General features: G+C 44.8%; 1 protein-coding gene, 1 long non-coding RNA gene and 1 pseudogene across 4 annotated transcripts in view; 2 read left to right on the top strand and 1 right to left on the bottom strand.

Moving 5' to 3' along the window:
* Cpsf5 (cleavage and polyadenylation specificity factor subunit 5) overlaps window positions 1–15,639 on the top strand; it is a 48,996-nt gene that overhangs the window by 18,159 nt on the left and 15,198 nt on the right. For 2 of the 3 annotated variants that reach the window (XM_077647371.1, XM_077647372.1), the window contains exon 5: window positions 1,363–1,438. In XM_077647371.1, coding sequence (XP_077503497.1) covers window positions 1,363–1,438 — 76 coding nt within the window. Of the gene's footprint in view, window positions 1–1,362; window positions 1,439–3,152; window positions 3,205–15,639 lie in introns of all 3 variants that reach the window. The other variant, XM_077647373.1, reaches the window with a different exon arrangement.
* On the bottom strand, window positions 6,084–6,653 carry LOC144113959 (uncharacterized; annotated as a pseudogene).
* On the top strand, window positions 6,653–14,507 carry LOC144113957 (uncharacterized). The gene is made up of 3 exons (XR_013310924.1): window positions 6,653–11,175; window positions 12,024–12,132; window positions 14,432–14,507. It is a non-coding gene; the product is annotated as an uncharacterized LOC144113957 (long non-coding RNA).

The raw sequence follows: 15,639 nt of genomic DNA, 5'->3' as shown, positions 1-15,639 counted from the left end.
TTCGACCAAAGTATGCCATCATAACAGGTCGAAACATGTCACGTATGCTGCCACGAAATCTCTCGTCTTCGTGTTGCGTGTTGACTGGCTGGTCTGATGACTGTAAATGACAGCTTCGATCATTTTTTTCTGAAATGACTCAGAAAAAAAAAAAACAATCTTTTTTCTTTAGCAAACGCGCGAATATCAATGAGTGTGCTGCACATGACGTCATGCACACATGGTTGCCCATGGAAATTATCTTGATTGAGGGCACAAAACGGGAAAATTTTTAATTAATTTGCACTGAAACAAAACACTGCTCGGCTGTGAAATTTGGCACAAAGGATCAGAATGCTTCAGAGGCCCTGCCATGAGATTGTCAGCAAAATGCGTGGAGGTCAGAAAAACCTCGGAGTTGCCCTTTCTCAGTTGATTGCAGCTGGTTCCCAGCTGATATATCATCTGGTTGCAATTGGAACCAACTGGGAACTTATTCCTTAAGGGGGAAGAGGGTCTTGCAAAAAGAATTTTGTATTAATGAAGTCACATTTTTGACATTATTTTTTTTGTGTGTTGATTCCAAATATGTCATTTAATTTTATCTAAACAAGTCGTTGCACACTTATGTAATATGTTACGTAACTTTTTGCCAAGAACTTATAATTTTGCTGCTGAGAACTCTCTAAAATGCATGCCATTGGTTCTCTTCACATCAAGGTATGCAATAAGGGTAAAATTATCTTTTTGCATATTATAGAAGTTGAGTTATAGGGTTTTGAAGTTTCCATTTCAGAAACGGGAAGAAAAATTTGTATTCCTGTTTCTATAACTTAACCATAACTATAAACATTATAACTCAACTTATATAATAGGTAGGATGATAATTTTAGCCTTATTCATTACTTTGATGTCAAAAGGAACTAATGGCATGCATAATAGCAAGTTCTGTGCGACAGAGTTTCTTAAAAGCTCTCGGCAAAAAATTATTACCCATTACATAAGTGGAAAAGAACTTGTTTTACATAAAATTAGATATATTTAAAATCAGCATGCTGAAATATGTTTCCTGAAGGTTTAATAGTTGTGGTATGGCTTCATTAACAGAAATTGTTTTAAAGACCCTCTTCCCCCTGTAAACCAGTTTGACCAGTTAGGATTTTGACCTGGGGAATAGATAAGTACCACTCCTGGAGGACACAAGCACTTTATGTCATGTGCACGCCCCCCCCCCCCCCCCTCCTCCTCCCCCACATCACCACCACCACCCCGTTACCTCCCTACTTCCCGTTACCTCCCTACTTTTGACTTTGGCAAGTTGGCAGGTATTCAGTTGTAGTCTGCTGGAGTGTTACAACCTTGCATAATCAATTCTTCTTTCAGTACCCCTATGTTCCACCGCACATCACAAAACCAAAAGAACACAAAAGATTGTACCTAGTTCAACTTCCTGAAAAAGGTAAGCCTTTTTTCTCACTTGTGGCTTCTCAGAAGCATGTGCTTGTTTAGTACCTGTGTTATGTAGGATTTTGACGACCTTTTCATAGGACATTTTAGATCCTTATGAAAATTTAGACACCAGCCAACGAAAAGGTGCCTTAGTGCAGTTCCATAATTGTTAAAATATGTAGCACAGATTTTAAAGGCAGCCTAAAATCCTTAGCAATATAATGACATGTTTTTAACTCATTTAGATGTTGCAGGTAGGTTTTTCCTCTGAAAAACCATCAGTGGCTTCGCAAGCATGTGGTAGGCCTGTAAATACTACTTGGTAATCAACTTTGGCATGTAATAACATGCTGAATACTATTCCTTTGAGCTGAACTAGTTAAGAGTTTGGGAACAGCAGATACCTTTGAGCCAAGGGCTAGTGAGAAGTGCTGATGCGAACTGCGTTGGTTTTGAGTTTTGTGGGTATGTGTGAAATTGTTTCAGTCAAATAAAGTTACATTTCTCTCTGCCTAAGTATGAACAGTAACTGTAACCATGCCTGAACTTCGGACCAGAAGTAATTAAAAACGCTCAACCCTTTCCCTAATATGAAAAAGGACCAAATTTGTGCCAGTATTTCCTATCTCTTTTGTTCGCCAGGTTGTAGAGAGTTGTTTTCTGTAAGAAACAGCACCATTTCTTAGATATTGTAACCTTCTGTACAAAAGATAGATGCCCGTCTACTGCATGACACTGTCTTCATCCCCTTGCATCTTTCCTGTACCTGGAGAAGATGTGAAACTTGGTAGTGTGATCGGGAGGTTAGATATATTGACGTGGAATTGATCATGGGCAGTGTCCAAAAGTCCTGCTCCATCTGTACTCACCACAGCCAGCCTTTGCTCAAAACGATGTCACTCAACATCTGAGCAGAGCTCTACTTTGCTTTTTTTTTTTTGAGGAAGAGGTTCAAAGATTTTTTTTTGCTCATCTCTGTGCATCCACTGTTAGTAGGCAGTCATTTTCTTGCACCACTGTCATGGTGGCCAACAAAGTGCAACCAAAAAGCCACAAAATAAAGCTACAACTGTCATCTAGTGTCAAGATTTTAACAAGCCAAATGGTGCTCTGGCAGTAATGAGTTCAGCTTGCGCTCACAAGCATGACTTGCCCACTGTAATGAATGTGTTAATCTGTGCCCTACTGCTTCTTGATTGGTCATACTAACCCAGGCCAGTGACCCAAAGGTGACCTTGGAGTATGCAAAAAGTTTATACTGCAGCAGGCTTCAGCAGGCCAATGCAGTGAGGTGATTGCTGCACCAATTGTGCCAAAAGGTTGATCTTTACATGGGTCTCTAGAATTTCTCCTTCATCGAAACGCTAGAGACCTGTATACCGTACGATGTCATTGCATGTTAAAAACCCCCAGGTGGTCGAAATTATCCAGAGCCCTCCACTACTGTGTCCCTCATAGCCAAAGTCACTTAGGGACATTAAAACCTGGGTATCTAATTGAACCTGAACCCGTAACCGGAACCGAACCCACATTTTTGCCTGGAACCGGGACTGAACTGAACCAATATTTTTTTTTTGTCATCTTGGAACCGAACCGTTGGAAACAGGTTTGGGACTTGGTTCAGCCCCACTTTTCTTGCAACACGGAATATTTTTTTTTTGTTCAACAAAGTGAGATGTGTTACCACATTGATTTAGCCCCTGAAAGCTGTGTGTGCTATGCAGGGTAAAAATGGCCCCCACTGTGCGACAACATAATTCACTCATAATGCACCGAGTAAGAATAGCTTCCTTTTATTTGTGTCATGCACTATAAATATGTGAAACATAGTTTCAGTGACCCAACCATGTTGTGCAACATTTACTTTTGAAGGCATTCATTGTCTCAAACGGCAGATATAAAATAGGACGCGCCACGGTGGTTCAGTAGTGCCAGCAGCACTCGGCTGCTGATCCAAAGATCGCGACTTTTACCCGGGCTGCGGCGGCCCCATTTTGATTGTGGCGAATTGCGATATCGATTACATACAGAAAGATGCTGTTGCAATGAAATTTGACTGTGATTAAATTTTGTGTTACCCTGACACATTGAAATTGCTTTGCTTTCGGAAGCTGGAGGTGGTTGGGGGTGACGCTTCTGGGGGATTGAGTGGTTGGGGGGAGAATGGCGGTGGATGGTGACCGAAGGCTCATAGTTGGGATATGCATTTTTATCAGTGAACGCCCGGATATGCGCTAACTAGAGTGTGCTTCGCACACACAAACACACACGCAGCACGGATTATTTTGGGAAAGGAAGCTATACTGCTAACGCAGTAAAAAAAACACCATCATACTCTAATCCCGAGTCGGATTCGAACCAGCGGCGCCGCAAACAGAGAAGCTTCGTTTGCTGATGCCTTAGGGTACTCGACCATCTTTTTTTTTCTTCATTTTTAGCTTCATTCTATCGTTGCATAGATGAACAGTAGCCTACCTCACTCTCCTGGTGCCTTACTTGACCGGGTCGAATTCAGCGATCTAGGAATTGGCCCCACGCTACCATCACTCTATTACTTCGCCCTTACATCAAAATTCCAGCAAACGGACCTGTCAAGAAAGGGAAACCAGTCAGGCGAGTGAACTTCGCAGCGTGTTTATCCAGCATGCAGCTTTCTCTGCATACTAAACAGTCCTATGAACACCAAAAGTTCACGTGGAATTCTGGAGTCTTCATCACAGGCAGAAATCTTATAGTGTAAGCCGTGATCTCAGTGTCTTTTAAGAGCGTGAGCTCTTACTAATCACGTTCGGAGATTTTGTGGGGTCTGCTACCACCCTTAGATCACAGCGCCATCTGTGGCAGCAACTGCTCATCACGTTTTGAGATTTTGTGAGGTTTCACTACCACCGTGAGATCAGAGCGCCATCTGTGGCAGCAACTAGAAAACAGCACATCTCGCATTGAGACTTGTAGTGCCATCTACAATGTGCACATTCGTTCCGCTATATATACTCCGACATAAGGGGCACCCATCCGGGGACAGCTGTGTAGCGAATTTGGTAGGCAAATAAAGCCTCAAGTATGGGTTGTGGTGTAGAAATAAAACCACAAATAAATAATAGGTAAACATTGTGTACATGCAATTACTAATTGAAGCGTTACCGTATTGCACCGCAAGCCGAATTCTAGGTCCACCTTGACCCCCCAAACCAAGCAAGTTCCGTTTGGGACGTATCCTGAGGGGGCGCAACCTGGCAACACAACTCAACAGCGCATAGACGTGCATTGTAATTTCTCTGATAGATGGCGCCGGAGTCCTTCAATGCTTTTACTGGTCATGAAACTCCGGCCAAAGTTCCATTTAGGGACAGCGCGCGCCGCTAGTGGCGCAGCTGTCGGAGAGGGGCCACGTATTGGCCGCGCACCCTATTCGCAGCGGCTGTTTCGCGGCCAGCAGGCTCACTTCTTTTTTATTCGGCTCATTTTCATTTGATATCTGTGTTTACTGCAGTATGGACGCTACTGGCATTTACCGGTTATTACCTGAAAGCTTGGCTGCAACATCGAGACACTGAAAACCGCGATCGACGGCGGCCGCTAGTAAACTTGCTAGCAGCCGCTTTCTGATCAACGCGCTTTTCTTGCCGATTGTTATGGAACAGCGATTTTTGTACATGTGTCCAGGCTGCGCATTGCTGTGCCATTAATGTTTACCGGAACTGGACTGCAGTGTCACCATGGACGATCTAGCGTAGCGGTTTGCGTTGCGGCTGTGCCAGCCGAGTCCTTGCTTTCGTCGAAGTGCATAAGACTATTGACGAACGCTTATGACTGGCGCTTACCTTGCAACAAATACTGCAAGCTCACTGAAAATTGCACGTTATGGCGTCATTTGAAGAACCCAAGTGCGCGCTGCTGAAGCTATCACATGACGAAAGCACCAGCAGTTTGATAGCGCTACCTGACAAGTTTTTGCTGACACTTTCGGTTGTGGCAAAGCCAGCTTCTGAAGACTCGTGCTGCATAAGCCATTTATTTACGGTTTGTCACGCTACGACGATGAAGACGCTGGTGAGTGCAAGGAAATAATGAAATTTTTTGTTCAGGGCTCACTTGCTGGCAGCGTGCTACCAAACTTAGAAACAAGCTGTGAGTGGTCACGCAATAAACAAAAAAAGTGAGCAGTGATAAGACGCATGGAGCAACATGCACAAAAAAAAAGCCATAAGCAAACGAAAGAGTACACTTGTCTACCAAAACCAACAGGGTCACAGATAGGCATGATCATATGTGTATGCGATAATGAGGTAAAATATAAAACATACTAAGAAACACACACAGTGCGTTGCTACATGGCAATGTGCTCACAATAAAATATCAAAACATATATTTGATACTAAAAAACAACACAACGACCCAGATGCTTATGATTCCAGTAACAAAGGCAAAATAAAAAAGCATACAAATTCCTGAGGAAAACACATCCTGCATCATTACACAAAAGCTATAAAATACAAAAATGAACAAAATGAAACAACTATGCATGTTTTCACATCAGACCACAGAAAATAACATACATGCTCCTGAGAGACGCCTATCATGGATTTAGAAAAGCCAGAAAACAAATTTAAGATTGCAGCAATGCTTACAAGTCTAAAGACTGTAAGACTGCGCTACTGCCTAGGCTTCCTGCCACCACCTGCTGGGCATGTAGCCCGCTTTGTTGCCCGAGATTGCTTGTTCTTTTCTCGAATAAAAAAATGTAAACGACACCTCAGGAAAAAGTGAACAACCTATGCAGTGGTGGTTATGTAATGTGATGCACAGCCAATACCAGCCAAGGCAGTACGGCTGTCAACGAGAACTTCCTCAATAATGCTTGCATATACGTCAGCACATGCAACTGCGTTGACTGTCAAATCCTCCACATGACTTTCAACAATTTGCAAGGGGCTTAGCAGCCGGCTTGATGGCACTTGCAGAAAGCCTTTTGATTTGGCTTGTATTAGAGCTGTTGGTTCACGTTTTTGGTCCTTCAATGTTTGCACACAGCTGCAGCATGACATTGACGAGAATTTTTTTACTACATAGCCAGCAAGGTAGTCCAGTATGCAGTCTTTCGTAGACAATTCATCATCAAGTGCACGAAAATGCTCCCTGCATTCATCTGGCTCCACAAGAATATCGTCGAGCAGAACTGTCTCTGAGCGTCGAGATCGTGCGAGATTGTGGCTTCGGCTTGCTCAAGTACGCTGGCAGGCCTTCGAATATCCGTGGAACGGTGCCGGGCCTAAGTTTCAACTTTCGCGCTGCAGCGACACTGCTTCTCCGCTGACCACAAATTCGTCAGTCCGAATAATATCCGTGGGTTCAAAATGCTTCTCGCAGACACGGACATGCTTGGAGTCGAAGCTAAATCCACCGCTTTCTCGTCGTGGTGTCGGCTGCTTCCATATTTCACGCTGCTCGGCGTTGCTGGGCAGACAGAACAGCGAGACCTTTTCTTGCGTACCTCTGTAGCCGGAGCGGCAACCCATCACGCAGCAAGTCTTCGGCATCGCAGGTGCGTGTGTAACATGCGCTGCAGTTGTTTACGAATATCAGCACAAAAAATACTAGCTACCACACCACAGGCTTCGCAATCTGCATGTAGTCTCGCGGCTACACAGGCGCTCGCTTAATCGCGTTGTTGCCCCCACCGGGCTACTAGCGCCGCCTCGTGGAAGGCGCGGTCAACATATGAAGCTCTCCCATAGCGTTACGGAGAAGTTTCGTGACCAGAGAAGCATTGAAAGACTCTGATGGTGCTAAGCGTCGATCGCTCCGCTAAGTGGAAAAGTTGGTTTACTTTTCCGAACTGCTCAGGGTTTTCTTCACTGGCCCCGCTAGATACGGAAAGACTTTCGTTTTACGCACGGCCAATGAAGCTAACGCTCGTTACTTCGTTTTCCAGACGGTTTTTTTAAGGGGGGACACTGGTCTCAGACCTATTTTCCTTATTTTTAGTCCAGTCCTAATGAAGCTGTATCACCTAGTTTTTTATACAGATTTCAGCTCTGAAATTACATTTGTCATAGTTAGTTCCTAAGAAAATTCATTTTAATTAGTCATTCATTAGTACCTCGCCGCAAAAAAACTGCTCAATAAAAAATAATTTTTAATTCATGGACTATGTAGTATGGTGAGTAAAGATTGCAATAATCAAAGCCATCTTTTTTTTCATTTTACCCTCATTAATAATTTTACAGCGCTTGTAATATCAGCATTCAAGGTGTAAAAATAATGCATCAGTAAACTTTGCAAAATTATAAATTTTTGAAGCGTGACTGAACGATTATGTTTCGATTATTGTACACGCTGTGCATTCAGCTTTCCTTAACAAACAATATGACATCTCTGTCTGTCCTAGATGTTGAGATATCGACATACTAAGACAGCCAGACGTCCAAAATTTTCATGCCGTTAAATTTTATGCTTCTGCGTAAATTCAGCCTCCACGATGATCTGAATTTAATATTATGGTCAAAATACTAATTTTCTGAAGGAAGAAGTTGATAGAGTTTGAGAATAGCTGTAGATTCCGCAAATGTCATTTTTAGAAAATTTATTTTTTGGTCATTTTTTGTTCTCAAAAACCAGTGGGGCCCCCCTTAGGAGTCTGCTAAAGTATGTCCCAAAAGAACACGGCATCAAGACAAAACAGAGCATTATTAAATAGTTTCTTGCTGCTCGCACAAGTAGCAATTCACTGACCATGGCATAAACGTCCGTTTGGCGCGAAGTCACGTCTTAACATGCATAGGCTCCCTTTCAGAACGCCCCAGAAAAGCCATAAAAAGAGTATGCAGTGCATGTACCGTTTCTCTCGCAGAGTTCAGCATGTGCAACAGTGTTGAAATGCAGATGTTGCAGATTTGTACCCTTGCAGATGCGAAGTGCTCCCAATGCATCCAAGCCTGCTTTTTTTATTGTCATCATCGTCATCATCATCATCAGCCTGACTACACCCACTGCAGGGCAAAGGCCTCTCCCATGTCTCTCCAATTAACTCTGTCCTTTGCCAGCTGCGCCCAGCCTATGCCTGCAAACTTCTTAATCTCATCCGCCCATCTAACCTTCTGCCGGCCCCTGCTGTGCTGGCCTTCTCTTGGAATCCACTCCGTTACCCTTAAGGACCAGCGGTTATCTGGCCTTCGCAGTACATGCCCTGCCCAAGCCCATTTCTTCCTCTTGATTTCGACTAGGATATCATTAACACGCGTTTGTTCCCTCACCCACTCTGCCCACTTCTCTTAACGTTAACACCTATCATTTTCCTTTCCATGGCTTGCTGTGCTGTCTTTAACTTAGGCTGAACCCTTTCGTCAGCCTCCACGTTTCTTCCCCGTGGGTGAGTACCCGTAAGATACAGCTGTTGCACACTTTTCTCAAGCACAACCGGGTCAAGAAAATCGCCGGGAAAACACCTTGGTTGCGTTGACCCATCATGTTGACAGCCTGACTCGCTTCTGCGGCGCTCGGATTTTTCGTGTTTTTGGCAAGTTATCGGTCGATTTGCACCGTCAAAAGTGCAACGAAGCTAGGGGCAGTGTTCTATTGTGATGCAGGCCGACTATGACGAGTGGCAAGCAAATTTCTAGACTGGCTTCCCCAAATCCGTCTTCCCGATTTGTTAGCGTAGCTTCTCATGTCGAACACGGCAAAAGGCGTGCGGCCAGCAGTCGCGACCAGGCAGCAGCTCGACAACACCGTTGTTCACGCTGGCAAGCGCTACCTGCGCGTCGCCGTCTCGTTTGACGCGAAAACTCTCAGGAATGACCTTATTCGCGCGCTTTCGAGAGTTTTGTCTGGTTTGGCCGATGTGATACGGTTAGGCTTAGCGACGACTACAGCAGCCAGGGAGCAGCTCAGTTCGTTGCCGAAGCTCACCTCGCTCGCGACTCGCAAGCGTGAATGGGCTCATAATCGGAGGGACACTCCTTTTGTGCTTTGTGGCACGTTTCAGCGCCAGAAATGTTCTTTAGTATGGTAAAATTTTGCTCACCGAGTGCACCCCTTGGAATGCTACGGCGCAAGTCTGCCCGCGGTCTTTTGGCCACTTTTCGGCATCCAAGAGATCGTGGTTTTCTGGCATCGCAAAGTGTCACGAAAATTTTATTTTCGTTTGGATTCTATCACGGGGGACACCAGCGATGCGACTGCGACCGATTCGGGCGCGCTTCCGTTCGCATCCGCTGTAAACAGCGGGGGGCACTCGGCACTCGCTTGGTACTCGTTACTAGGCAGGTCATTGGTCATAAATTTAGTACTTTTGTGACCTGTTCTTTGCCTGCCTGAGACTAATTCGGCGGCAGTATTAATTTTTCACTGTATGCGCAAAAGGGTCGCTGCCAATGCGGCTTAAAATGCATGCGTTTGGGATGGGACCGGAAGGAATTTCTAATAAAGCGATATTTCGAGTAAAGCGATTTCGTTATAACGAGGGATTACTGTATTCGAACTGGCTCAAACCGGAACAGCATGTCGCTTCAGAGCCGAACCCGGAACTGAACCTGAAAGGCGGAACTCAAACCCAAAGCTAACATAAAAAAATTCTGTCTCGACCCCCTGGTTAAAACCCCATAAACCAGACCTGCTGCTTGCTGCAAAATTGCTAAAATACGAGTCGCCTGCACCAAAATGCTGCATGAAATACAGTAAACGTCAATGTCACCTCATTCACCTTGGTCATGTCTTAAATGTTTTTGGCGGCGCTGCCAGCAAACCTAATTTTGTCTCTAATACCTCATTCAGCCATTAGAGAGTTTTAGTTTCACGTACGTAAAGCTCTTATGGGTGACCAGGAGACTTGTCGCATTTGCGTACGGAACTCTGTACGTATGTGAAACTAAAACTGTCTTTTAGTATGAGGACTGACACTGTTTATTGTGTCCATTCTCAGTCCGCATCATAAAAAAGAGATGAATGAAACAGGTCTGCAGCATGCAGCATCTTATTCATATAGCTCCAAGTGTGATGCGCAGGCAGGAAATGCACGCGATGCAAACATTCGCATACTTCATCGTTGTTGGGTTTCATGTCTGCTTGGCTGAACTGAAAGGCAGCATGCTATTGCAAAATTCTTGTTCTGCGCTGAGGTTTGCTTTTTGCTGTGCCGAAAATGGGCGATAGCGCTTGTTGGAAGCTTCAGAAAGAATGGTAGGTGTGTAGGCAGTGAAACTGGCAGTGCTATTTTTTTTTATACTGTTCAGAGCAATGAGGGAGTTGTGCTCGAATATCAAAGGTGTATGAATAAAAGGTGTATAAATACCAACTTTTTGGCTGCACAGCAGATACGAGTAATAAAAATTGGGTGCAAATTGAATTGAATATTTTCTAATAATTTCTAATGTTAGTACGGGTGGTTCAAACTAAAGGTCTCCTCGTTTTGGTGCAGCCAAATTGCAGCAAATCGATTTGGTGCAGCCAAATTCATGGTGCAGCCAAATTGAGTGCACAAGTGCAGTAACGTGCACAGGCTTTGTCGTCTGCTGGGGCCGTGACACGTGTTTTGCTTTTTTCATGCATGTGAACAACGCTGAGGACGCCGGTGCGACATTTGCCGCTCTTTGGAATATGATATCACTGCTGTATCAGGTGTGGGCTGTAGTACATGCCTTTTGTGCATCATGGACAACATGGCCGATGTTGTTATGTTGGCGATGGAAATTGTGGAAGACGACGAGAGTGACGACAAGTTTGGCAGTGCTTTTCCCTTTGCTGCGTGTAAGTTCCGTTTTGTCTGTCGACCGCAGTCGTGTCAGTGGCTACTTTGACAAAGTAACTTCGAGGTACTTTGACTTTGAATTACAAAAACTGTTTAGGTTATCACGAGAGATATTTGACATTTTGTGCGGACACTTTAGGCACTCTTCATCGTACCAAAAGGCCATGAGTGGACGCCGCTGAATTTTTGCTCAGGACTCTTGTTTTATTTCCTTGAGCTATCTAGGAAACCAAAGCAGTATGAATTCTGTTGCCGATCGGTTTGATGTGACGGAGGCGAGGCGTCTGTGTTGTTGTGCCTTCGGCGAGTGTTGGACTTTTTAATAGACATCAGCGCCGAAGTAATCACATGGCCAAACAATAAACAGATTGCCCGAAGCAAGGCATGTTTCGTCTCAAAGAGTGGTTGGAAAGCCCCCAAAATATGATATAACGCATTGACGGCAGCCATGTGGAAATTGCCTGGTCAGATGAATCTACTGCTTCATGCATTAACAGGAAAAAGTGGCCTTCGATCATACTGCAAGGAATTTGCAACAAGCAGAACAAATTTCTAGACATCTACATCTGCTTTCCAGGCTCTGTGTACGATGCCAGCGTGCTGAGGGAAAGCCCATTTTTCTCCGGGGCAACCGTTAAATGTAGAGACGGGTACCTACTGGGCGACTCTGCATACCTGCTCCTTCCATGGCTGTTAATGCCCTGCAACGATAATGGCTGAAGTTTTCCTCTGTGGAAGAAGAGGTTTAATAAGTAACCTAGGCAACAAAGGGTAGCAATCAAGAACACCTTCGGGCTCTTGAAGCGGTGCTTCAGGAGGCTGTATCTAGCCTCATACTCCATTTCAGTTGGCATGAGAGACTTCCTTTCCACGCTTGGCGACCTTCCTGACTATGACGACGTAGGTAACGATGAAGATGACGGCATCATTTCATCATCGTGCTGCGAGAGCCAAAGGTAAATGATTGCTCAGCATCATGGCTAAAGAAACATGTTTGCTGGAAGAACGAAACATTTATACCATTTGTTTTGGATGTTACTCTTTATTTTAGCGAACTGCAATTCTCCTAGCAGGGCCATTCTCTTGTTGTATCTCTTCGCTCTGGCAGCCTCCGCATCTCCGATGATTTTCAGCAGGGACTCCACAGGCTGTAACACTGCCTGAGGGCTCCTCTTGCATTTCTCCCCTCTAAAATGCATCAGAATGAGTTCCCTTCATGTTGTCACAAATAAAAGCTGCTTACCCTGAGGCAATGTCTTGTTCCTAGGTCAGCAGCACAGTTGGTGTTATATAGTGTTACTTCTCCAGCACTTTGCCAGCTCACTGGAAAATTTATGTAGCTTTTATAAGTTTGCAAACTGTCTCCAAGAACAGGAAATTGAAATGGAGGTACTTGCGTCTTGTAATCACATGACGCTTGTGACTGGCCCGACGAGTTTTTCGCTTTTTTTTTATATATAGCGCCGCTCCAAAGATTTCCACTTGTTTTCCACTTGGAGCGCCATCAGGTTTCTGCCGAACTCACCATTAATAGCACCTGTCAGCTTTGTCCACATAACCTTCTTCGTTCTCTATATGGAGTAATGCATATGTAAGTAAGGAGCTAAACAAATTGAGGCATGTTGCTGTTACTACAAGAAAACAACTTTGTTTACTTTACTAGTGATGCACAACTTACCTGAAACCGCCTTTCTCATTCAGTTCTTTGTACTTCGCTATCGCGAATGGCGCCTTAGGCTTCGGCCAAACTGCTCGTTCTGCATCGGGCAGCAGCTGGGCGTCTGCGCTTGGCTGGTTTGGCCCAGGGCGTTGGAAATTATCAGTTGCCGGCTCCATAACACTTTGGATGCCGTTCAGCTGGGCCTTAGCTCTGTCGCCTTCATTTACAAATATAATGCTGACGGGGAGGCAGTCTATGAAAAAGAAAAAGCAGTGAAGAGGGTCAGCAAGCCATTGCGATATGAGCAGTTGTGCATACTGCCTACCTGCAAAGAATGATAAATAAATTGCTGTTATTATCATTATCACACATACTACGGACACGTTAACATATGCTCACATCGTGACACTTGCCTTCCATCTCGTATGGAAGTTCTCCTTGTTCCCCGGCTCGTGCACACCGCTTTCGTTAATGACTGGGAACACGTCCCTTTCCTGGTCATTTATCACCACCTTCATTTCATCTTCAGCCGGGCTGCAATACCGGTAATACCTCAGGACCTCAGGCACTTAGAGAACTGACAGCGGTGCAAGTGTCAGCGTGCAGAGAACTCGTGCACTAGAAGACCTGCACGATGTCAAATCAAATGCGGTAGTGTAGGTAGCATGCAGTACACTCGTCAAATCGAGCACCAGAGTGCAGCACTCTTGAACTAGTGTTCAAAGTGCAGCCAAATCTAGGAGACCTTAAAGATAAGCACTTAAAGATAGCAAATATTTTGTCACTGCGTTCTTTGTTTCAAATGTTGCATATTGCCCCAGCACAAATTATACACGCTCCACGGTTCATGTATGCATGGTAACTAATTTATTGCATTATTTGTACTGATCGATTTCGGTTTCTGAGCACTGGGGTATGCCATGACGTCACCTCCAGGCAAGAGCAGCAACCCTGGTTATGTGTGCCCCAAAAATTGACACACGGACTGCTGTGTCATTTGGTCTCGTACACATGCTGTGCGTACCAGCACCTTTCGAAATGCTGGCAAACTTATCAGTACAACGATATGCTGAGAAAAGCAACTCAGCGGTTCGCTTGGGCTGATCTCTTGGTATAGCGCGTATGCCGACGCGGTTTCTGCGTTGTATTTAGCTTTGCCACACTATGCCAATGCCGATGCTCGGCCGACGTCTGTGGTGGTGGCCCGTAGCCAAAAGCATTTCAGTTGGCCAATCCCCTGGTCACATTACGACGACACAATGCTGCTGCGAGACTGCTTAGGATCCCGTGGCTGCTGATTACGGTATCAGCTGCTCACTTTTTTTTGCTGCTTGTTTAGCGAACCAGTCTGTGTATTCGCTAAATGAATGCTGCAAGGTAATTGTACATGATTCGGCATTTACGACGCGAGTATGTAACTCCTCCAGGAATGTGCCCATGACGACGACTGCACCTCAGTGCAACTTTTGTTTGCATTTCTGCATGTGTTTACTGGCAACAATTTCGCATTCGTTAGGCATGAATTGCAAACGGTGTTTTACTTAAAGTAAATATAATCTATTTTGCTCCGGTTATACGTTTACTTGTTTATGCAGTGCGACAACTCTGCAAGAACCGCCGATGAATGCGAGCACCAGCCTGGGGAACGCTTCATAGCCAGGTTGTTGACACTGCATAGCACCGGCGTTTCTCGCTCGTAACTGCTTTCTTCCAATGTGTCCAATACTTTACTGTAAATTGGTTTATTTAGTAGTATGTCTGGCGCTCATTTGCAATAATTAAAATGGCTTAGTTTGTTGTCCACACGCGACACTGATGACTGCTAGCTTCCGGGCGTGTGCAGCGTTGGTTGGCAGACTGTGTCACACCGCTTAGCAGTGGCGCTTCCCACTCGGATCTATTTGTGTCTAAGATGTAAGCAGTCGTCGATTTCAGGTCACTGTTGTCAATACTATGCTTGGTGACCATTTGTATTTGCTAAAACTTGTGAACTTGCTCTCCACAATCGCTGATATCGCTCATACGAACTCCACGGACTTGCTAAGCATGCTTGTACCGCTGGTGAGTGTCGAAGGGTGAACATATGAACATACTTTGGCAAAATGATGAGTGCTCACTCAGGCTCTCTCACAAAAGTTTGGTCAATCTACGAGCTCACTCAAACTCACACTCACAGAGGCTTGGGTGCACTCAAACTCGTTTAGGCTCACAACTCACTTGAGCTCACTCAGACTCACCAGTCGTCCAGGATCAGCCACTCATTGATACTATGCCTAGCCTATCATTACCATGCATGGGCTTTTGCTGCATGCTGGCAGTCATTTCTATGAGGAAAGAGGAAGTTGACTCATGTGACAGGTGCAAGAGGCTGCCGTTTGGAAATACCGCGATGTTTCGCCACGAGTTTTGGTGGCCAGTTAGCTCGTTACTTCTGATTGTTTAGGGGATTTCAATAATGGAAATCGCACTTTTGAATATTCACACAACCGTAGTTGTTAATGCTTTTTCTTTCTCTTATGTTTCTAATGCGAAAGCATTACTGGTCCCATTGGGAGAAAAGCTGGTGGTGTGTGTGTACTCTCAGATGGTACAGAAAATCCCAGCAATGGCAAGAAAAATAGGGTGATGTCTTCAAGTGGCCGCATGACGCACACAGCAAGCCGAGCATTGCCACTTCAGATAATCCGATTCATATTGTTCGTCTATATATACTCGCCACTGGCCGACCTTCATGTGGTGCCAGTTTTCCCGACATTCGTACTAAAATTGTGATGCAACCATTTGTCGTACAGCGTTCCGGGTA

Source organism: Amblyomma americanum, chromosome 1, assembly GCF_052857255.1.
Source record: "Amblyomma americanum isolate KBUSLIRL-KWMA chromosome 1, ASM5285725v1, whole genome shotgun sequence".
Lineage (NCBI taxonomy): Eukaryota > Metazoa > Arthropoda > Arachnida > Ixodida > Ixodidae > Amblyomma > Amblyomma americanum.
The sequence above is the reverse complement of the archived record's forward strand: the minus strand, read 5'-3'. Positions and strand labels throughout refer to the sequence as shown.